At 36.9% G+C, this 24,842-nt stretch overlaps 1 protein-coding gene across 3 annotated transcripts in view; it reads left to right on the forward strand.

The window, feature by feature from the left end:
* RBBP8 (RB binding protein 8, endonuclease) overlaps positions 1-23,259 on the forward strand; it is a 111,907-nt gene extending 88,648 nt beyond the window's left edge. For all 3 annotated transcript variants that reach the window (XM_043558446.1, XM_043558447.1, XM_043558445.1), the window contains 8 exons: positions 27-150; positions 4,180-4,268; positions 4,908-5,025; positions 8,062-8,205; positions 12,042-12,111; positions 16,422-16,518; positions 20,174-20,315; positions 22,154-23,259. In XM_043558446.1, the coding sequence (XP_043414381.1) occupies positions 27-150; positions 4,180-4,268; positions 4,908-5,025; positions 8,062-8,205; positions 12,042-12,111; positions 16,422-16,518; positions 20,174-20,315; positions 22,154-22,251 (882 nt within the window). In that variant the 3' untranslated portion in view covers positions 22,252-23,259. The remainder of the gene's footprint in view (positions 1-26; positions 151-4,179; positions 4,269-4,907; positions 5,026-8,061; positions 8,206-12,041; positions 12,112-16,421; positions 16,519-20,173; positions 20,316-22,153) is intronic.
* The last annotated feature ends 1,583 nt before the right edge of the window (positions 23,260-24,842 follow it).

Raw genomic sequence — 24,842 nt, forward strand, 5'->3', positions numbered from 1 at the left:
GATGCTAATAATTCTTCCTGTTTTAGGGAGCTGATTCTCATGAGCCAGTAAAAATAGGCAGGTCAGTCCATGGAGCATGTGAACTTACATCTGTTCTTCAGTTAAATCCATGTAGAGTTGCTAAAACAAAGTCTGTACAAAACAGTCAAGGTATGTATACTGTAAATAATATTTTCAAAAAAAAAAAGTATTGGGGCATCTGGGTGGCTCAGTCGGTTAAGTGTCCGACTTTGGCTCAGGTCATGATCTCGCAGTTTGTGAGTTTGAGCCCTGCATCGGGCTCTGTGCTGACAGCTCAGAGCCTGGAGCCTGCTTGGGATTCTGTGTCTCCCTCTCTCTCTGCCCCTCCCCTGCTCCTGCTCTGTCTCTCTCTGTCTCAAAAATAAATTAAAAAACACTAAAAAAAAATTAAAAAAAAAAGTATTTCCATTCTTTTGTAATGACTTTGAGTGTTATAGTATATACATTCTTTGGATATATTGAATTGTTTGGGAGAAAATGTTATTTCTTCCTGCATATTTGTGTTTATGGGATGATTCTCATTGGTTTCATTTTACATACGATTTTCCTGCTCTCATGCTTTTTGAAAAAATGAATTGAGTAATTGTCTTTAATACCTACTTTTATATGTGATTTCGTGGATTTACCTCTTCCATGTTATTTCTTATTTTCTTTACAAAAGCTTTAAGAATTTTAAACTGTATGGAATTTTAAAATACATAAAGTAGAATTTTCATCATCCAAACTTTGTTCCTCACTCCATAGGTAGCCTGTCCATATGTATATATCTATTAATGTGGGGTTTTTTAAGCTTCTTATTAGAAAATCTTTTCTTTGCTTTTAATTAATAAGTATGTTAATTTTTTCATAATTTTGCTGTGTTTTTAAGGGAGTCTTTTTTTGTTTTTTGGCTACAAAATTTTTCTGTACTTCATATGCAGTATTTTTTCTTTTATTCTTCTTTGCAAAGTGTTTCCTTCATTCTGGGTTTATTTTCTTTTTTTCTTGAAGCACATTCTTTAGTTGTTCTTCCAACTAAAATGCTTTGTTTTTTCAGAAAGTTTCAGTTTCTATATGAAAAACCTTTTTTCACTCTCACTTCTGATTTTCTTTTACATTTTTGATTTTGGGTTTTTTGTTCATGGTTGCTCTAGGGATTATAGTATACCTGCGTAATCTTTCTCAATCTACTTAAAGTTAATTTTGCCACTTTGTGTTCCGTGGCTGTGCTTTATGTAGTTATCATGTATGCCCACATTCATTGAAAACTACACAGTGTTACAGTTTTAACTTTTAAAACAATTTTTGATACAAAAATCACTCATTCAAGTGTACAGTTCATTTATTGTATATCTTCACAGAGTTGTGCAGCTGTCATTGTAGTCTAAGTTTAGAACATTTTCATCACCTCAGAAAGAACACTACCCATTAAGTTAATATGCAAAATGTGTGAAGAACTCACACAGCTCAACACCAAAAAAAGCAAATAATTCAGTTTAAAAATGGGCAGAGAGGGGTGCCAGGGTGGCTCACTCGGTTGAGCATCCAACTCTTGATTTCAGCTCAGGTCATGATCGCAGGGTCGGGGGATCAAGCCCCACATCAGACTCTGCACCAAGTGTGGAGCCTGCTTGAGATTGTCTCTCTCTCTCTAAAATAAAAGGTGAGGGGCAGAGGACCTGAGTAGACAGCTTTTTCAAGAAGGCATATGGATCACCAACAGACCCATGAAAAGATGTTCAGTATCACTAACCATCAGGGAAATGCAAATTAAAACCACAATGAGATATCACTTTATACCTGTTAGAATGGCTAAAATAAAAAACATAAGAAATAACAAGTACTGGCAAAGACATGGAGCAAAAGGAACCCTCGTGCACTATTGGTAGGAATGCAAATTGGTACACTTTGTTTTGTTTTGTTTTTTTGTTGTTTTTTTTTAATTAGCACATCTTTTATTTGTAAAATAAAATGGAAAGGGCCTTTCACAAAAATTAACTACACATACTTTTCAGAAGGAAAACAAGAGCTCAAGGTAAAGATTACTTTTTCTAGCGAATTTCTTTATATATATATATACATATATATGTGCGTGTGTGTGTGTGTGTGTGTGTATATATATACATATGTATATATGTATATATATGTATATATATACATATGTATATATGTATATATATGTATACACACACACACACACACACACACACACAATTTATTGTCAAATTGGTTTCCATACCATACCCAGTGCTCATCCCAACAGGTGCCCTCCTCAATGCCCATCACCCACTTTCCCCTCTCCCCCACCCCCATCAACCCTCAGTTTGTTCTCAGTATTTAAGAGTCTCTTATGGTTTGCTTCCCTCCCTCTCTGTATCCTTTTTCCCCCCTTCCCCTCCCCCATGGTCTTCTGTTAAGTTTCTCAGGATCCACATATGAGTGAAAACATGGTATCTGTCTTTTTCTGCCTGACTTATTTCACTTAGCATAACACTCTCCAGTTCCATCCACATTGCTACAAAAGACCATATTTCATTCTTTCTCATTTCCAAGTAGTATTCCATTGTATATATAAACCACATCTTCTTTACCATTCGTCAGTTGATGGACATTTAGGCTCTTTCCATAATTGGGCTATTGTTGAAAGTGCTGCTATAAACATTGGGGTACAAGTGCCCCTATGCATCAGCACTCCTGTATCCCTTGGGTAAATTCCTAGCAGTGCTATTGCTGGGTCATAGGGTAGATCTATTTTTAATTTTTTGAGGAACCTCCACGCTGTTTTCCAGAGCGGCTTCACCAGTTTGCATTCCCGCCAACAGTGCAAGAGGGTTCCCTTTTCTCCACAGGTACAGCTATTTTGGAAAATGGTATGGAGGTTCCTCAAAAAATTAAAAATAGAATTACCATATGATCCAATATTTCCACTACTGGGTATTTATTTACTTAAAAGAAATAAAAATACTAATTCTAAAAGGTCTATGCACCCCTATGTTTATTATATTATTATTTACCATAGTCGATATGAAAGCAATCCAAGTATCCATAAATAATAGATAAAAAAGATGTGGTTATGTATGTACAGTAGAATATTATTCAGCCATAAAAAAGAACGAGATCTTGCCATTTGCAACAACATGGATGGACTTGGTATAATGCTAAGTGAAATAAGTCAGAGAAAGACAAATACCATATGATTTCTTATATGTAGAATTTAAGAAGTAAAACAAACAGAAGAGGCAAAACCAAAAGACTCTTAAACACAGAGATCAAACTGATGGTAGCCAGAGGGGAGGAGAGGGGTGGGGGATGAGTGAAATAGATGAAGGGGATTAAGAGTATGCTTATCTTATGAGCGCTGAGAAGTGTATAGAGTTGCGGAATCATATTGCACAGCTGAAACTAATGTAACAGTGTATGTTAATTATACTTAAGTTAAAAATTTTTTCTAAATAAAGAACAATACCCATTACCAATCATTCTGCATTCCTCCCCTTTTCCCCAATCCTAGGCAACCACTAATCTACCCTCTGTCTCTATAGATTTGCCTACTCTGGAGTTTTCATATAAATGGAATCATATAATATATGATCTTTTGTGACTTAATTTTACTTTCATTTTTTTCATTATTACAAATAATGCTGGTATGAGCATAGCTGTTGACTTACAGTTTTATGTAGATGTATCTTTTCATTTTTCTTGAGTTACATAGGAGAAGAATTGTTGGGCCATATGCTAACTCTGTTTAACCTTTTGAGGAACCATCTGCTTTCCAAAGTGGCTACTAGCACATGAGGTTCCCACTCTCCACATTCTCACCAATGCTTGTTATTATCCGTTTTTTTACTCTAGCCATCCTACTGCATGTGAAGTAGTATCTCATAGTGGTTATGATTTGCCTTTCCCTGCTGGCTAATGCTGTAGAACATCTTATCGTGTGCTTTTTGGTCATTTGTATATCTTCTTTGAAAGGATTGTCTGTTCAGATCCTTTGCTCATTTTCAATTGGAGTATTTTTCTTATTATTGAGTTGTAAGACTTCTTTATATTCTCTATGTCCTAGATAGTCTCTTTAGCAGATATATGATTTTCAAATCCTTTCTCCCACTTGTGGATCCCATAATGGTTTAAGAATTTTTAAAATCCATTTTTAATTCTATTTTTTTCTCCTTATTGAAGATGTACCCTTTGAAAATAACCAGTGGAGCATAGATCCAGGAGCAGACCTTTCTCAATATAAAATGGATATTACTGTAATAGATACAAAGGTAAGTTAGAAAATAAAACCAAAGCACATGTGGTTATTCTAGTAAGTTGTTAGTTACCTTCCTCTCCTAACTCACTCTGTGACCGTAACATAATCGATTACATACTGCTTAAAACCTGCATTTACTCATTCAGAAAACTAAGAAAAATGCTTTTTCTTCTAACTTTATGATGCTTTTGATAATAACTCTTTTGGCTTGTATTTAGGTTCTGTGTAGTTTAAGAAATTCTTTTTCACTTGGTAGCATATTCCTGAACTATTTCACTGCTGCTGCAGTATAAATTGTTCTTTGTGTACGCTGATGTTCGTTCCTGTGAGGCAGGCTGGAGAGGAAGGGAGGAGAGGTTCAGGGAGTTCAGTGGAGCGTACCTCTCCCTTCCCTTGGCAGCAGGCTTTCTTTTCATAGGCTTGAGAGAAGATGCTTGTACGTTGAAGCTAAAATACTTCACAGGCATATATGTATAAATCTATGTATATTCCTAAAGGGTAAAAATAAATATAACTTAATGCTGAAGTATACACTTAAAATATGGTTAAAATGGTCAATTTCATGGTGTGTATATTATACCAAAATTTTAAAAACATAAATATAAGGCCATGCAGGATAATTGTTAAAATTTTTGAATTTTTAAATATTTAGGATGGCAGTCAGTCACGATTAGCAGGAGGAGAGACAGTGGACACGGACTGCACATTGGTTAGTGAAACGGTGCTTCTAAAAATGAAGAAGCAAGAACAAAAGGGAGAGAAAAGTCCAAGTAAGATTTGATTTTTTTTTTAATTTAATAAAAATGTGGAGGGAAGTTTATAGTCATACCATTACATTGATGACCACAAGTGACCTCTTCACCATAAACCAGGTTTTTTTCATCTTTTAATAATATTAGATTTTTCTTAGTAAAGCTCACTTTCAGTATTTCAAGGGAAAAAAATCTTTAGCCAAAACATTTTTTTTTCCAGAAAAAATTTAAATTGTTTCCAAGGTTCAGCAAACCATAGTCAGCTGCCTGTTTTATAAATAAAGATTTATTGGAACACAGCCTCAGTTATTTTGTTTATGTATTGCCTATGGCTGCTTGCATGGTACCATAGCAGAGTAGAGTAGTAGCTGCAGACCTTATTGGGCCCTCAGGCCTAAAATATTTCCTGTCTGACCCTTTAAGAAAAAATTTGCTGATCTCTGGTAATTAGATCTATTTTGTAAAAGGGAATCTTGAGAGTCGTGTTTCAGAAATATGAATTTCCAGAGTAATTTATAGGGTAAAAAGGGGAGAGTCTACTGAGAAGTATTTGTATAGATTTGCAAATTAGCAGTTAACTAAGAATAATGGTGTATATACTGAGCTACTCTGCCATATTTTGCTTCTGCAGAAAAGGGGATTTGGCCAAATTAGGGGTCTACAGCCTTTTGTAAGAACTTAAGTCTTCATCTAGAGCCTTGATTTTCCAAAAGAGGTGGGAACAATGGAAGGATTTTGGTTGGCACCACCTTAGCAACACTCCTAACTACAGATGTGTATGGCATGAGAGCAACTAGACCAGGAATAGTGTCACTTACACCCTTATGTATTAAGGGGTTAGGACCTGCCACGGGGGATGCAGTGCCAAAAGCAAGGACACTCTCCAGTGATCAGCTGTTAGAAACTGAGGACATTCAGACTATATGTACATTCCCTATCTTCTTCTGAATATTCTTTAGTCTACCTGCCCAGGGCTGAAGCCAGTCTTGTCTTTGCTTTTTTTTTTTTGAAACACTTTATCTCTTGCTGCCCTAACTGCAGTAAGTGAGAAAAAATTGTAGTAGTCTGTGCCTTAATTCTTTGTTCTTTAGGAATGAGTAACTACATGACCAAATAGCTAGCTGCCTACATTGAGAGGACAGTACCTATAAACAGAAAAAAACCTTTAACAGTGATTCATTGTCCTTTTATAGTGAACGACACTAAGGTAACTTTCTTCTTCAGAAGGTACTTTGCTTTTAAGATTACTTTGTTCTGGTACCAGCTCCTAATATTATTGAAAAAAAAAGAAAAAAGGCAAAACTAAAATATGACTACTGTGGCTTCAAATGTATCGGGTCACTTCAAAGAATATGATAGTTTCCCAAATATGTTTGAAGCAAGAATCATGTGGAAGTAAGTTTAGAATTTGAACTAATGAGTGGAGATACTTTTGGCTACATAGATATTGTGCATACTATTGCTATATAATAAATCACTCTGATAACTTAGGGATTAAAACACAACAGTCATATTCTTAGCTTTCGTAGTTTCTGTGGTCCAGGAAAATTAATGAGGATATAATCTATAATCTATGTTTTCAAGTATTTCAAGTCAGAAATCAGACCAACAGGTATGGTTCAGTTAGTAGAGCATGCGACTTTCACTCTTAGGGTTGTGAGTTCAAGCCCCATGTTGTGCATGGAGCCCTACTTAAAAAAAAAAAAAAGTCAGACCACCAACATAAACTAGGGGGGGTGCCTGGCTGGCTCAGTCGGTAGAGCATGTGACTTTTAATCTCAGGGTTGTGAGTTTCAGCCACATGATGGATGTGGAGATTACTTACCAAGATTTTTAAACGTTAAAAAAAACCCATAAAGTAGTGACTTAACATTGTGATTTACTAGCAGTATATACAGAATACTTGGGATACCTAGCACACTGCCTGGCACGTAGAAGTTGCATATTACTTACAAATTTGATCCTCAATGTAAAAAAACAAATTGTTTACTCATTCAGTAAATACAGAGCTGCAGTTCTATAAAGGGAAGTGTTTCAGAAACTGGAAATAATGAATAAACAGAACAAAAGTACCTACTTCATGGAACATGCCTTCTAATTTAAGGGGAAACAATCAAATGTGGGGTATGATAGATGATAAGTTGTGGAGAAAGATAAAACAGGGTAAGGGTGCTGCAGCACCATGGATTAGGGAAGTTGTAGTTATTTTATAGAGAGTAATGTTGGCAGGCTTCTGCTCTATCATGTTTGTTGGCCAACTGGATCTATTTCTGTTTTTTAGTAAACTGCTGTTTTTCAAAATGTGATTATATAGTGAGAAATGTTGTTAGTACTCTGAAGATGAATTTAGCCCTTAGCATATCAAATAAGGAATTTGTTCCTTTTATTAATACTAAATTGCCAAGTGTTAATGGTGGCATAAAATTAAGCAGATGAGCAAGGTTGTATAGATTTGAATGTCCACTATTTATACATATCTTATTTATTAAGCTTCATATTTTTCATCATTCTGATGCATTTTCTATTCCTCACAGTTTTTTGATAGGACTTATTTTAGTGCAGTATGAATTATACATGGACTAATAGAAAAAAAATTTTTTTTTTTAACGTTTATTTATTTTTGAGACAGAGAGAGACAGAGCATGAACGGGGGAGGGTCAGAGAGAGGGAGACACAGAATCTGAAACAGGCTCCAGGCTCCGAGCTGTCAGCACAGAGCCCGACGCGGGGCTCGAACTCATGGACCATGAGATCATGACCTGAGCCGAAGTCGGCCACTTAACCAACTGAGCCACCCAGGCGCCCCTAGAAAAAGTTTTTTAATGTTTGTAATGACAACAACAAAAAGCATTCTCTGCGTATGAGCAAAGGACATTTAAAGCCCTAACATAAAGTCTTTGTAAATACAGTAACTACCTAGGCTTGGGGATTTATTGTTGCCTCGTGTACATCGGAGACCAGTTTATCTTGTGGCAGTTACTATAAGTTTCATATTGGTCTACGTGGAAAGCAAAAAGCTTGCTTGTTGCCCTAAGCCAAAGCTCTTTTACATAGATGGAGAAAGAAAAATGAATGATAGCTTGGAAGATATGTTTGATCGGACAACACATGAAGAATATGAATCCTGTTTGGCAGATAGCTTTCCCCAGGCAGCGGCTGAAGAAGAGGAATTGTCGACTACCACAAAGAAACCAAACAGTAAGGCTATTTTCTTTCTAATTATGGCTTCTCAATTATACTAAGTTCAGTAAATTAAGTCACCAAGCTTGATGAGGTAGGTAGGTATATATGTATGTATGTATGAGGTATGTATTAACAATTAAAATTAACAATTAAATTAATTAAAATTTCATATTTCTTTTTTTTTAATGTTTATTTATTTTTTGAGAGAGAGAGAGAAAGAACACAAGCAGAGGAGGGGCAGAGAGAGAGGGAGACACAGAATCTGAAGCAGGCTCCAGGTTCTGAGCTGTTAACACAGAGCCCGATGTGGGGCTCAAACCACGAGATCATGACCTAAGCTGAAGTTGGACGTTTAACTGATTGAGCCATCCAGGTGGCCCTAAAATTTCCTATTTCTTGTATAAGTTTCTTTTAGATAGTTTTCTTTTGAGATAGTTGCAGACCAATAAAAGTGTTAGAAAAAATACTTCAGAGGATTCCCTGTACCTTTCATTCAGTTTCCCCTTATGTTAACATATGACCATAAAGTATTCATCAAAACTAAGAAATTGATTGAATACTATGAATTTCTTTATATAACTTATGCATAATGTTTGTAAAAGTTTTGAAAAGGTTCTTTATTAAGTAATAAGTTAATCATTGTAATAGAGTGGAAGGAGAAAGTTTTACAGAAAATTCAGACTAACTTTGTTTGAATGCTTTACCTTCCCAGACAAAATAATGTAGCTACATGTATCAGTGTCTTTTTAGAATTCTTTTTTTTTTTAATGTTTATTTATTTTTGAGAGAGAGAGAGAGACATAGCATGAGTGGGGGAGGGGCAGAAAGAGAGAGAGAGAGAGAGAGAGAGAGAGAGAGGGAGGGAGAGGGAGGGAGACACAATCTGAAGCAGGCTCCAGGCTCTGAGCTGTCAGCACAGAGCCTGATGCGGGGCTCAAACTCACAGACCACGAGATCATGACCTGAGCCGAAGTCAGATGCTTAACTGACTGAGCCACCCAGGTGCCCCTTAAAACTCTTTTTATTAGGGATGCCTGGGTGGTTTAGTCGGTTGAGTATTTGATTCCTGAATTCAGCTCAGGTCATGATTTCAGGTCATGAGATAGAGCCCCGCGTTGGGCTCCATGCTAATAAGCATTGCCCCTGCTTAAGATTCTCTCTCCCTCTGCCCCTGCCCCATTCATGCTCTCGCTCTCTCTCTTAAAAAAAAAAAATTAAAGAAATTCTTTTCATCAGAAACAGTAGTTTATAATGTAGGATAGTAATCAAAAGAAGAATAAGTGAAACCCTTAAGCAGATAATCTGAATTGAAAGTTAAAATTCTTGCTAAATGTCTCATTTTCTTGTAAGTAAAAAAGAACTTTTAGTCTAGTGCAAAGGTTATAAATGAGAACACCTTCTGCTGTGTAGTCTGTCTTGATGATGTTTTCTTTGTGCTTCCATCAGTTTTAAAAAAATGCAGCCTAGGGGCGCCTGGGTGGCTCAGTCCCTTAAGCATCCCTTTGGCTCAGGTCATGATCTCATGGTTCATGTGAGTTTGAGCCCTGCATCAGGCTCTCTGCTGTCAGCTCAGAGCCCACTTCAGATCCTCTGTACAGGCACCACCACCAACCCCCGTCTAATTCACTCTCTCAAAAATAAGCAAACATTTTAGAAAAAAGAAGAAAAAAAGAAGCATTTCAAGCTCTGGCCTCTGGGGTTCGCAACCTTAAAAGGTCTTTCTTTCACAGATTGAAAGTTCATTTGTTTTACAAAACACAAAGTGACCACCACAGGATCACTTGAAATGAGAGGAATCAGAATCTTTGGATCACTGCAGAATGCCCCACAGGAAGGAAGCCCATAGCATCTCTGTATCATAAAGAATTCAGAGTTGACAAAACTCTATTTATTTTAAATGTAAATTGGATTGCATTATCTTCTCACTTTTAAAAACCTTCACTGAAAGGATATTTGGATGTCCAGTAAGCACATGTAAATGTCCTCAACATTATTGGACATGAGGGGCTGAGATACCACTGCACATCCACTGAAACGGTTTTAAAGTCTGATAATATCCAGCATTAGCAGAGGTGAAGAACAATTGGAACTCTCATACTTTGCTGGTGGGGATATAAAATTGTACTGTGGAAAAGAGTTCAACAAGATTTTTTTAACAGCTTTATTGAGGTTTGTCAGTTTCTTATAAAGTTATGTATACATTCGCCCTATGACCCAGCAATTCCACTGCCAGGTATATAGACAAGAAAAATGAAAACACATTCACAAAAGATTGTGTTCAGAAATGTTCATAGCAGTGCTATTTGTAGTAGCTCGAAACTGGAGACAACCCAGATGTCCATCAACAGATGATTATGAATTGTGGTAAACTCATATAATGGAATACTATCTGTCAACAAAAAGGAGGGTCCTATACTCAACAATGAATTGCCCAAACCTGTTGAGCTAAAAAAGTCCAAAAGATGGACAATAATACATACTATGTAATTCCATTAATACAGAGTTCTAAAACAGTTATAACTAAGCTGTGGTGGTAGAAATCATCCCTCCATAGTGGGGGAGGAGAAACATCAGAGAACATTCTTGTGCTTGAGAAGCAAAGGAATAGGAGGAAACTTCCAGGGGGGATGGAAGTTCTATGTACGCCTTGATTTAGGTGGTAGTTGCACTGGGGTGTATGTTTGTCAGAATTAATCCTAGTATACTTAAAATCAGTGTGTTGCCTGTAATAAAGTAGATTCTTTTCAAAAGTCTTCAGTGCACTCTATTGTATTCACAACAAAATTCAAACTCCTTTTGGCCTCCAGGGCCCATCATGATCTGGTACTTGCCCACCTCTTCAATCTCATCTTTCCTAACACTTACCTTTCTTTGCTAAATCTCAACCACACTGGCCTTTTATTAGTTCTTATAATATCCCATACTTTTTCCCATCGCAAGACGTTTACCTAGAATATTCTCCACTCCTGCTTCTTGTGGCTGACTTCTTTTTATTCATCAGTTACTACTTTCCATGTCCTTCCTCAGGTAAGCCTTAACTGTCTACTTAATGTCTGTTTCCCTCACTGTGGTATAAACTCCATGAGGACAAGAGACCTGGTTTCTCTTGTTGGACATTGCATGTCCAGAACTTAGAACAGTGCTTGGTAAATTTGGACTATTTGAATAGACCATAGCAGTTGGCTGTTTGGGTCCAGACAACTTGGGATTCAGGTCCATGAACTTTAGTTCTTATCTCCAATTTTCTGATAAAATTCTTTAACCTCTGTCTCCTACTTAATCTACCTCAAAGACACATTATAAAAATCAGGACTTAGGGCATCTGATTGGCTCAGTTGGTGGAACATGCAGCTTTTGATCTCAGGGTCATGAGTTTGAGCCCCGTGTTGGGCAAAGAGCTTATTTAAAAAAAAAAAAAATCAGCAGCACTAATAAGTGAAACATATGAAAAGCTGCCTTGTTATTGTGTTTGGTACCAAATGAAAATGAGCATCAAAGTAGTTCTTTTGAAGTCTAAAATACTTTTATATACAATCTACACGTGTGTACAGGTACTTGTATATATAGTTTTTAAGTCTAAAATAGTTTTATAGGTGCGAGTTTTTATCTGTAGTAATTCTGAGGTAAACAAGATAGTCAGCACCTCATCATTATGCAGATGAAAAAGAAACAAAAAATTAGTTACAGAAATTTAAACAAATTGCCCAGGAGCCTAGAGAAGGAAATTCAATTAGAATGGAAGTTTTGATATAGGTTATTTTTGTTCCAAAAAAGCTATTTCTCAGTTCTGCATTCAGTTTGTGTTATAATTAAATGCTTGATTCTTTTCCTTTATGTGTGTTTGTTTACAGCTCATGGTGATAAGCAAGATAAAGTCAAACAGAAAGCATTTGTGGAGCCATATTTTAAAGATGATGAAAGGTAAGTTCGTCCTGATTAATACCAGCAATGTGACGGGAAGTACAACGGTACTATCTTGGTCAGTGTACCTCTGAACTGTTAAGTTCTTACTTTGGTTAAAATAGAGCACATTTTATTCATTTTATGGTCATAAAAAAGAAGGACTTAAGCATAAAAATGACAAATACTACAAATAAAGAAATTTATATCACTATTTTTTTGACAAATGGTAATAGTTATTTTCTTTTTTATAACAAATATTTTAATTCTTATTCTGTTTTATTGTGGACTTTATTTGAACTCCAGCAATTTGTTAAATTATATGACTATTATTTAGTATAGGACTTTAGGTGACAGGCCTTAGGTTGTGCTTGAAAATTATTTCATGGGGATTTTTAAACCATAAAAGAAAAACTAAGCATCTTGATTTTGAACCATAATGCTACTTTGTGACTTTCATTCAAAGATGGCAAATTCTGTAATTTTTAATCATGTACCATTCATTCTAGAAGTGAATTTAGGCATAATAATTCAATTCAAAAGAATTTTTATGCCTTTTTTTCTTCAAGTTATGATGTTGGCAGATTGAATCCCTCAATAAGCAAAGTATATTTAAAAAAAAATTTTTTTTTCAACGTTTTATTTATTTTTGGGACAGAGAGAGACAGAGCATGAACGGGGGAGGGGCAGAGAGAGAGGGAGACACAGAATCGGAAACAGGCTCCAGGCTCCGAGCCATCACCCCAGAGCCTGACACGGGGCTCGAACTCACGGACCACGAGATCTTGACCTGGCTGAAGTCGGACGCTTAACCGACTGTGCCACCCAGGCGCCCCTGCAAAGTATATTTTATACTTTCATTTTTTAATGGTGTTTTTAAATGTTTATTTATTTATTTTGAGAGCAAGAGCAAGCACAAGCAGGGGAGGAGCAGAGAGAGAAGGAGAGAGAGAATCCCAGGCAGGATCTGTGCTGCCAGCGCATAACCCAACATGGGGCTTGAACTCCTGAACCGTGAGACTATGACCGAGCCAAAATCAAGAGCTGGATGCTCAACCGACTGAGCTACCCACGCACTCCATACTTTTTTTCTTAAGGTTTTTTTTTGTGTGTGTGTGTGAGTAATCTCTATACCTAATATGGGTCTCGATCAAACTCATGACCCCAAGATCAAGAGTTGCATGCTCCTCTGACTGAGCCAGCCAGGCGCCCCTGTATTTTGATTTCTGTTGAGAATTTTAGAGATCTGACAGGCTAAGATAAGTTTTTATTGATACCTGTAAGACTCTAACAGATAAGAGCTGTCGTTTTATTGCTAAATGCTGAATTCTTTTCCTTTATTTACCAGTTCTCCAAAGAAATAGTACCCTAGCATCCCAAATATGACTAGGGAGTTTTTATTTGTGGTGTCATTATGAACTCATGGATTTAAATATTTCATGTGTTTCAGTCTCTTACACTTATTTATACTCAGATTGTATTGCCACATCTTGGCCCCAGTCTCTTTGAGCACTACCCCAGTCTTTCCTAGCTTGCTTGCTTCTGGTATGATATATCGTGTTCTAGGCTCTCTTCCTAGAGAACCCTGGAATCTGCCATTTTTTCAGGAGCCCTGGTTTCTTTTAGTGAAAAACAAATTTAGTCTAACCACTAGTGTTGCTCATTGCTACAGTTAGTCATTGTTTGTAGATCTTTAGGTGGTGGACAGAATTAGGAATAAGGTTTTTGTTTCATTTTGTTTTTTTACGATAACTATACTTTTTCACACCAATAGCTCCATTTCAGGTTCAGAACTACAGGATTTTTATGTAATCTCTTCTTACATCTGTATCTACTTTCCCTTTCCTGAAAATTTCACTTTTCAGTGCTACCAACATAATTTCTTCTTTAACTTTATTCTTTAATATTTAGAGCAGTCTCAGAATAATATAAATAATCATCTATAATATGATTTATGAAAATGGCTTAACATGTCTTTGTGGGTTTTTTTGTTCTTAAGCTGTATCGTGTTATCTGCCATCTTTTCATACAATATAAATTCTAAAAATGAAAAAAATATGTCTATTATAAATGTCCAGTCACCATATTTTAAAGCCATTTGGAATAATTATTTTTTGTGTAGGTATACCACCAACTCATTGTCTAGGTTTGTTTTATTTTGCTTTTGAATTTTTTAGGAAGTATTTTTCTTTTTATTTTTAATTCTTTTTTTAAGTTATGTAAACTGTGTACACAGTATCAGACAAGGTATATTCAGATAAGTCTAGCTTCTAACATTGTCCCCTTTACCTGTTAGCTCCCTATCCCATTTGTTAAAAAATTATGGTTTTCAATCCATTTTAAAAAATAAAAGTAAATATCTATACAGAAATATATTATCATTCTCTTTCCCCTTAGACAAATGGTAGCATGCTATATATACTTTTCTCTATTCTGCTTTTGCTTTTTTCATTTAAGTATGTATCCTAGAAATCACTCATAATAGCATATAGTGGGAGCACCTGGGTGGCTCAGTCGGTTAAGCGCCCAACTTCGGCTCAGGTCATGATCTCACGGTTCTTGAATTCAAGCCCCACATCAGGCTCTGTGCTGACATCTCAGAACCTGGAGCCTGCTTTGGATTCTGTGTCTCCCTCCCTCTGCCCCTTCCCACTGACACTCTGTCTCTCAAAAATAAAACATTAAAATGAATAAATAAAAATAGCATATAGTGATATTCTTCATTTCTTTTTTTAGTTACTTTTTTTAGTATAATAGTACTTTATTGATGGTACCATAGTTGATTCCTTAGTAATGGGTATTTGGGGTGTTTACAGTTATGCTAACAGAATGCTGCATTGAATAACATTGTACATTCTCTTTTCATAATTTTGTGTGTCTTTGGGATAGACTCCTTGAAGTAGGATTGCAAAGGAAGAACTGTCATTTCAAATAAATATGAGTAGTTTTATTTATGCTGAAACCATTAGATAGCTGGAAATGCAGGAGGTGGGTGTGATGCATGGGTACGGTGAAAGTCTCGGAGTCAGCATCGTTTCTTTCCCCACAGACAATACTAGCAAACCCTGGGAAGGTGGGTTGTGTTGCATGAGGGACAAGAAGCTTAGTAATCTTTTAGGTGATGCTTTAAGGTCTGCTACAGATGCCAGTCTACTAGTAGATTCCCTGCAACATTATAACACACTATAGAAGCAGAATAGACAATACTCAGAGGAGAGGATCTGATATGGCCAGAAAGTACTCTACATAAGCTTTTAAAATTCCATAAGCTGTTTGAAAGAAAGCAATTCTTATCTGTCCTTTTCATTTACAGATTGCTCTAAGGTTGAGAGTTCTTGGGTTTAAGGACCCAAAGGACCGATAACCTCATACTTTGACATAGAGGGATTAAAGCTTTCTTTTGACGGAAAGTGCTTGCCAAGTAGAGGGGCTTAGGATCAAAATACCTCAAAGTGGGTATGTTACCAACAAGTCATTTTAGAAATTAGTTTTTGTGAGTCAGACTGTTTAAGCTCACTGGGGATGCCTTTAATATAAACAAATACATGTACCATCACTTGAGGCATCATTTACCTATTTTAGAAGTTTGGACTTTTCTATATTGGGCTTTAAAACTTAAAGCAGGATACAAGTATATTAAAAAGTTCTGTGCTAAAAAAAAAAATGTGCTTTTTCTTCCCAGAGCACTCCATACCTCATTAATACCTCAGTGGCTTTGACCTTTCCTAGGTTTCCAGTAGTTCTCAATAGGATCTGATCCATTTAAGGACAAGGGCAAATAATTGTTCCTAACATTTTGAAGAATCCAGGGTGAATGTAGGCAGCAAAATAAATTTTTGGAGAAAATGACAGATGACATGTAAACAGATGAATCTTTTTTTTGAGGGGAGTAGGTTAGCCCAGAAATACAGGTTCTTTAAGAAAACTGAGTTAACAGAGGTAGTTATTCTTTCTTGGTTATGTTATAGAATACCAGTTCCTGACTTTAATAATACAGTATTCCTTTTTAAATTAAGTTATTTTATGTATTATTTTCAGCCAATCAGACAAATTTTCAGGCAAAAATAGGAAGTAATAGTTCTATTTTTTCAGTTAGAGAACAATATACATAAAAATACCTGACAAGTAGTAGGCACCTAATAAGTATTTAATGAAGAATGCATGAAAAAATCATTTTCTAACATACTGAATAAACATTTCAAATAAAATGAGTGAATGTTTTGGGATTATTTCTCCTCTGGGCCTTCACCTTTGTTAATTAAAAATCTAAACCAAAGATCTTTGTAGTAACAAATGGATTAATTTTTAAATTTAATTCATTTTTCTCCCAGAGAGACTAGCTTACAAAATTTTCCTCATATTGAGGTAGTTCGGAAAAAAGAAGAGAGAAGAAAATTGCTTGGACACACATGTAAGGAATGTGAAATTGTAAGTATTAATGTAAAGACTGTCTGGCGGGTTTTTTTTTTCTTTACTATGGCTTTAAGATTATAAATGCATGATTTAAAAATCATAGATAAAAATCTAGAAGCCTAGTTTGAGCCAGGAATAGCAGGATAAATAATTAAAGAGCATACTCGTGACCTGAAAGATATAAATAGATGAAAATGAAAGCCCTCAACTTCTCTAAAATTTTCATCAAGTGAATCTGGAGCCTAAGCCCTAGTTCTTTTTTACCAGCTTAAGACATTTGTGCCATTTTTCTTTCCTGTGTTTATCTGCATTTGTTTTAATTTTTTCTCCTGGTGTTATGTTACAGCAAAGGCTCTTACATATAAACTATTTGGGGATATTTCTGATATTTTATTTAAAAAAAATTTTTTTTTACATTTATTTATATTTGAGAAACAGCACTAGTGGGGGAGGGGCAGAGAGAGAGAGGGAGACACAGAATCCGAAGCAGGCTCCAGCTGTCAGCACAGATCCCGACGCAGGATTCAAACTCACGAACCGTGAGATCATGACCTGAGCCAAAGTCAGACGCCCAACTGACTGAGCCACTCAGGCGCCCCTTGGTATTTTAGCAGGAAACTTTAACGTTTATTACTTACCCCAGCACTCTCAGGAAATGAGATATATTCATGTTTTTTTCTCAATAAGTGGTATGGCCATAAGCTCTTAACTTTTTCCCCAAATATTCCTTCTTAAACAAATTGTGATGAACAGGCTCTATTTCATCCTTATAGCACAAGTATGTTTTCCTCTTACACATTGTCTGTCTTGGACTATTGAAGTAGGTGGTACTAATCCTCCTGTCACCAGATATCTCTCAGGCAGGTTCTGTGTTTTCTTGAAACATGCTTCTTTAATTTCTTCCCTTGCTATCTGTTAGGTATTAGATGCCTGCCTCTAGCGATTTAGTTCCCCCTTTAAATTTTCTTTTTAACAGCTGTGGGCTAGAAAATTTGATAACCAAGCAGATTAAGGTTATATATGGATAGCTTGTAGTGCAGGTAAGCATTTGGTGAGAAATAGGCTCTAACTACCAGTGGGAGTGTAAATTGAGATCACTATTTTGGAAGGCAGTTTGGCAATGCAAGCAAAATCTATATCATGGGTTTTCATAACACAAATTGAACATATCATGATTTCTTAACTAAAGAACATGGTCTGTACTATGCAAATCCCCAATTTTTAGTTATAACCACAACTCTTACACTACCAGTTAGAAAAAAAGCTCTTGGGGGCGCCTGGGTGGCGCAGTCGGTTAAGCGTCCGACTTCAGCCAGGTCACAATCTCGTGGTCCGTGAGTTCGAGCCCCGCGTCAGGCTCTGGGCTGATGGCTCGGAGCCTGGAGCCTGCTTCCGATTCTGTGTCTCCCTCTCTCTCTGCCCCTCCCCCGTTCATGCTCTGTCTCTCTCTGTCCCAAAAATAAATAAACGTTGAAAGAAAAAAAGCTCTTGTGTTAGAAACACTGAATTTGCTTTCCTTCTTTCAGGAATCATTGCTTGTGCTGTTATTCAGTCTCTAAAAACTATTGTCTCATACATTTAATTCCAATTTTTTTCTTGTTTAAGATAGGAGATAAGTCTGTTCCCTGTTACTCTCTCATAACCAGGAGTCAAATTACCAGTCCTGTGTATTTAAATACTATCTATATGCATACGGTTCCTAAATGTGTCCCAGTGTGTCTTCCACCTGTGGAATATGTAATACACATGTGGAGGTATTATAATCATGTCAAGTTTCAGCCTGCCAAAAGCAAACCATTTCCACCTCTGATTCCCAAACCTCACTTGAGTCTCTTGTGTGTCCATTCTTCTAGCTGCTTAAACCAAAGCTCTTATAGTTACCCTCTGTTCTTTTCTTGCATTTCTCAGTAACAGATCTATCAGCAAATCCTATCAATTCTACCTTCAAAGTGTATTCCATTTCCACCCACTTACTGTCACCACTGCTAACCCCATGGACGAAGGCACCATTTCATCTCGCCTGGACTATTGAAATAACTTCTAAGTGCTTTTTCCTTGTGTTGTTTCGTTTTAACTAGTCAACAGTTTTTAGAAAGCAGTGTTAGATTCACAGCAAACTTGAGCAGAAAGTACAGAGAATTCCCATATACTTCTGTCCCCATTTTTCTTCTTTGTTCTTGTCTCTTCACAATGTTTCTTTCTTTTAAAGCAAGGTATTTTTGAGATGTTAATGATTTTATTGCCCCCAGTGGGGAAAATGCCTGGGATTAAAGGTCTTTTTTATGTCAGCACTAGGTGCTTCAGTTCCTGGCCTGTGTGCCAGAGAGGAGAGAGAATCAGGAATGTGGGGTGTCGGGGCAGGACAGGGCTGGGCCTGAGAGCATCAGCACAGGGTGGCTTGGATAGGACAGGCATCTCCTTAATTTCTGTCTTCCCAGTGTACTTTTAACACAACATTGAATGGTCTTTTCTTTTTTCCCTAGTGATCTTTTTAGAATAAAAATTAAATCTTGTCATTTCTCTACCTGAAATGCTTAAATGTCTTCCCACCTCACAAAGAACTAGATGGGATCCAGCATTCTTATCAAGGACAGCAAACTCTGGCACCCCACTTCTTCTCTGATTTTGGTCACCACCCTCCCAGTTGCTTGCTGTGTTATAGCTACACCAGCCTACTGGTGCTTTTGTGTATGTTTGTAATTTGGTGGCAATGTTTCTGTAAATTGATTGATAACCGTGATTCTCTAAGATCATCCCACCCCAGTGTCCAAGCTCAGGTAACAAAGGCTTGTCAGGGAGAAAGATGAAAAAGATAGTCCCCAAAATAATTGTTTCAGAAGTACTCAGAAGCCTTTAATTTGTGTAAAAGAAAAATGTATTTACAGTCTTTACTTCAGTCTTAAGTTCTAGTCCTGAGTCTGCCACTTTCAACAGATGATATCACCAGTAGAATCACCAATTTGGTTTTCAGTTTCTCAAGTATAAAGTGGGATTGGCTGGATTGTGTGATCCTGTCGTGTGTTCTATTACACTTTACACTACTGCTTTGTTTTTGAAAGACCTGTACGTTTTTTACATACAAGTTTTAACCTTGTTTTCATGAAGTTCAAGTTGTTTGGGTTGCAGTTGCAAGAAATAATTATGTCTTTGATCCTAATTGAAAAATATAGTTTAAGCAGGGAAGTCCTGAAGACTGCAACATTCAAAGCTGAACTTGTATTTGTAAAAACCTAAGTAAGAAAATTACTTCAAAACATACATGTTATATCCGAATAACAACTGAGAAAAGTGCCAAAGTGCAGTTTTGTTGCTGGCCTAACAAAGTTGACGTTGCACCATGTAGATCGGCTACGCCACGAAGCACACTGTAAAGTTAAGCTGGCGGGTTTTGTTTTTGGTTTTGTATTATAAGACTTTATTGATGAAAAAAGCATCATATTGGTTCACATTGTGATACAAGCTCCAAGCTCCTTTTCTCATTTGTGGAGCGAACATTTCACAGACCAGCATTAGTGCTATTAGTATTAATTACTAATACTGTCTTCAGTGAGTGTTGTTCCCTAGCATGCTGAATACTTTGACAGCTTTCTTAGCTTCTAGTTTATAATCAATAAGCATAATAGTCCATGTATTATTTCTAAGTGAAAAACTTACCAGTTTTTATTATCAGTATTATGCAGATATTCCAGCAGAAGAAAGAGAAAAGAAGCTGGCTTCCTGCTCAAGACACCGATTCCGCTACATTCCACCCAACACACCAGAGAATTTCTGGGAAGTTGGTTTTCCTTCCACTCAGACGTGTATGGAAAGAGGTGAGAATACAGGTTATAATATTTTGGAATTAGTTTTTTTGAAATAGTGTATATACCCAAGTCTAAACATTAGACTTTTTTCCCATGGTTTTCTTTACCTTCTGCTCAGGGGCTAGTTCTGTAACATAAAAACAAATTCCTAAGATAAAAGACTTAACTTTAACTTAAACTCTGAGTAATGCCACTGGAATCAGAGATTGTGTATAATCACTTTAATATAGTTGTATATTCTTTCTCCTGGTTTATCATTCAAATTTCAGAAAGTAAATTTCTCTTTTATCCTATCATCAAAATGACTTTTAATAAAATAATAACATTATAAAAGCTGCCAGCAAGGTATGGTTAAAAAGAGAATCTTGGGGCGCCTGGGTGGCTCAGTCGGTTAAGCGTCCGACTTTAGCTCAGGTCACAATATCGCGCTCCGTGAGTTCAAGCCCCGTGTTGGGCTCTGTGCTGATAGCTTGGAGCCTGGAGCCTGCTTCAGATTCTGTGTCTCCCTCTCTCTATCCTTCCCCTACTCGTGCTCTGTCTCTCAAAACTGAATAAACATTAAAAAAAAATTTTTTTTTAATCCGGCAACTTGAATTGTCCGAAGTTATTTTTAAAAATTACCTATAAGAAAAGAGAATCTTGGGGCGCCTGGGTGGCGCAGTCGGTTAAGCGTCCGACTTCAGCCAGGTCACGATCTTGCGGTCCGTGAGTTCGAGCCCCGCGTCGGGCTCTGGGCTGATGGCTCAGAGCCTGGAGCCTGTTTCCGATTCTGTGTCTCCCTCTCTCTCTGCCCCTCCGCCGTTCATGCTCTGTCTCTCTCTGTCCCAAAAATAAATAAACGTTGAAAAAAAAAATTTTTTTTAAAAAAAAAAAAGAAAAGAGAATCTTTTTAAAGTGACTAGTCTGAATTTTAGATTTTAAAACCTCACTTATCCAGGATGCTAGGTCTTTATAAACCACATCTGAGTGAAAAGGACCTTTGTTTGGAAGCTGCTGGAACTAATTCCTTCAAGTGTAGCATTTACATTTAATATGATTTGAGAATGTATACAGCTTTGAAGCCCCAGATATTTAGTGGTAAGATAGTTTTTCCATAAGATGCCAAGTCTCCTGTAGCTATTACCATATTTTCACTTTCCCCATTAACAAGCCAAATTAAGTTCCTTTTGACGGATGCCACTGCCTGGTCTTCACATAGAATTAAACAATCTGGATAGAGCCTGTTATTGTGTGCCTACCATGGCCTAAGAGGGTATAGCTGAGAGCATACCGCATGACTCAAGACACTAGGAGAATTAGGTAGTTCAAGAGTACTGGGGCACAGGCACATCATCTAAAGAAGTAGCTGCTGCAGAAAGTCTTTTTGATAAGCACCTGGAATTATCATAATAGCAGACTGTTCTTGTTTAGCTATTTGTTCCCATTTGCAACCTGTAGGAGGCAGACTAGGAAAGTACTTAAGAACTCTGGTTCTGGGGGTTAGACCAATCTTGGGCAAGGTCCCAGCTCTTCCCCGTCATAGCCTTGTGAACTTGAGCAAGTTCTTTAACTTCCTTGGGTCTCTATTACCTCATCTGTGAAGTAGGTACAGTGGAAGCTACTTCAAAGGGATGTGAGCATTAGCTGAGGTAATGTATATAATACGTTTGATAAATGTTTGCGGTTATTGTTACTATCAATGAGGAGACTGATGCTGAGTAGTGAAATCATGCATTAACATCACACAGCTAATAATCACAGGCTCATGTAAACTTAGAAGGCATTAAATAAGACAGTTTTAGTGAGTACATGCTGAAAGAGAAGCATGGTGCAAATACAGTCTTCTAAATTTGTCGTTTGTTTTTAAGGTTACATTAAGGAAGATCTTGATCCTTGTCCTCGTCCCAAAAGACGGCAGCCTTACAATGCAATGTTTTCTCCAAAAGGCAAGGAGCAGAAGACATAGATGTTGAAGCAAAAACAGGATGGAGGACAATGTTTCTTTTTAGTTATTTATAGTTAAAGTTGGGATTAAACATTGATTTTTTTTTGATCTTCTGTAAACTGACTTATAAATCGTTTTTCTATTGAAACTGTTTTTAAATGGCATTTACCCACCACACAAACAACTATTTAAAATGTGGATACGCTTATGTTATATTTTCTTGCTTTTGCATCTTTAAAACAATAAGGTGTTTTCATTTTGCACTCTAACTTAAGAGTTATTTACTTTATTTGGTAATACCTAATTACAGTTTTGAAAATACGATAGTTGTAGTCTCTGATTTGTTGCCTTTTAGGTCTTTTCACTCAACCTTCCCTTGATACTTACATTCAACAGTGGCTTTGTGCTAATCATTACAAATTTTCCTTCCCTTCATCAGTTGCTCCTCTGTAGGTCATTCCAGTATCTGACATTTAAGTCTTTAAAAAAAAAAAAAAAAGGCTAAATTTTAGTAGTCCTTTTAACTTTCCAGCTTCTTTCTTTTTTTGACTTAAAAATGAGCTCCTACTCCATAGTGAATTCTTTTAGAGACTCAACCACAAGTATCAACCTTTTTTCCTTTTTCATATATTATAAATTAGCACAGTCCTCTGATCTGATCATCCTATTCCAGGTCTTCACAGTCTCTTCATCATACTTTTCTAAAGTTTTCAAGCTGAATGTGTCAAGTTCTCTGCGCATGTGTTCTAGTTCAGTTGTATTTTTTTCTCTGGGTTGACTAATATTATTAACTTCCAATTTGGCAATAAAACAGATCTCTCGATTCAGCAAATTTCTGTTCCTCTAGGACCTAGTGTCTGAGTCATCAAAATGACAGACCACATCTGTGTCATCCACTGTTACTGGTGGCATTTTATCAGTGTCTTTTTTGAGTGTCTCTCTAATCCATATCTTGACAGTATTGCTCAAGCAGGAGTACATGAGACACTGAATGGAATGCCTCAATAAAATCTAACTGTGTAGATAAAACTCAGTTCCTAAAAATCTCTGCTTAATCTCATCTTCTTCATGTGTCAAGGTTCTCATGAACAAGTGACATCAATTTGTGTTCTCAGAGAGAGGATCACCAAAGAAATCACATATACTGAGTACCTACTATACATCAGACCCCTTATGTGCATGGTTTGGCTCTGAATGTGATGTGAATTTTTTTACAACCCTGTCCTAGCTTCTATTCAGCACTTGTCTTCCCTTCCCAAATGGTTTATCCTATGTTTGATTTTTGTTCTCTGCTGGCAGTGAACCAATCTCTCCAAAATAATAGCAACCATTCATTGGTAACTTGCTATATGCCAGAAGCTGTGTTATACTCTTCACATAGATTTTTCTCTTTTAATCCTCAAATAATCTTGTGAATTTATGTGTCAGCTTAACGTTAAGCTGCAAAAAAATGGACCCAAAAAACAAATTAAACAACAAGTGACTGATTTTATTTTTCTCGCATTAAAAAGTCTGGAGGTCAGCAGTCCAAGGCTGGTAATGCAGCCCCATGATGCCCTCATGGATCTGGATTCTTGTGGCTTTCATACTTTGTATGTGACCTTCATCCTTGTCACTATAAAATAGTTATGCCACCTCTAGCATCACGTCCATGTTCTAGACAGAAGGAAGGGAAAAGAAAGCATATGTCATTTGTTTTTGTCCCTCTTTAAAACGTTTTCCACTTAAATAAATAAACTTGAAAATAAAAGGGGACACCTGAATGGCTCAGTCAGTTGAGTGCCCAACTCTTGGTTTCAGCTCAGGTTGTGATCTCATGGTTTGTGAGTTCGAGCCCCACATCAGGCTCAGCACTGACAGTGCAGAGCCTGCCTGGGATTCTCTCTTTCTCCCTGTCTCTCAAAATAAATAAACTTAAAGAAAAATAAGAGCATGCAACTCTTGATCTCAAGGTTGTGGGTGTAGAGATCATTAAATAAACAAAGAAAGAAAGAAACAAACAAACTTAAAAGGGTTTCCAGAATTCCCTACCCGGTTACTTTCCCTATTTCTCAATGGCCAGAATTGTCACTTGGTTACCTCCAATAACTAAGAAATGAAATTAAAGCCCAAGATTGCCTAATTCCAGAATCAGAGTTTGTATCCACTATAGTATAGTGCTTCTAAAGGCCAGGAGTCTGAGAGACACCTGGATTTGAACAGGGTACCGTAGGCTGTGCAGTTAGAGCTCTATACCTCCAGTGGATTTTCCTTTTTATTTATTGTTTAAATATTTATTTTTATTTTGAGAGAGAGGAAGAGCGAAGGGGGGAGGGGCAGAGAGAGTGAGGGAGAGAGAATCCCAAGTAGGCTCCACACTGCCAGCACAGAACCCAACGCTGGGCTCAATCCCATGGATCATGAGATCATGACCTGAGCCGAAATCAAAAGTCAGATGCTTGACCGACTGAGCCATTTAGGACCCCTGGATTTTCCTTTTTAAAAGGCAGTTTAAGCAGAGACAGGAAGCAAGAGATTGTCTACCTGATAGTTTACAGTAATCCAACCATGTATAACCAGCATATTTCATTTCAGTCAACCTGTGAGGTTGAGTAAACTGAGTTCCCTATCCC

The sequence above is a fragment of the Prionailurus bengalensis genome, chromosome D3 (assembly GCF_016509475.1).
Source record: "Prionailurus bengalensis isolate Pbe53 chromosome D3, Fcat_Pben_1.1_paternal_pri, whole genome shotgun sequence".
NCBI classification, from domain to species: Eukaryota; Metazoa; Chordata; class Mammalia; order Carnivora; family Felidae; genus Prionailurus; species Prionailurus bengalensis.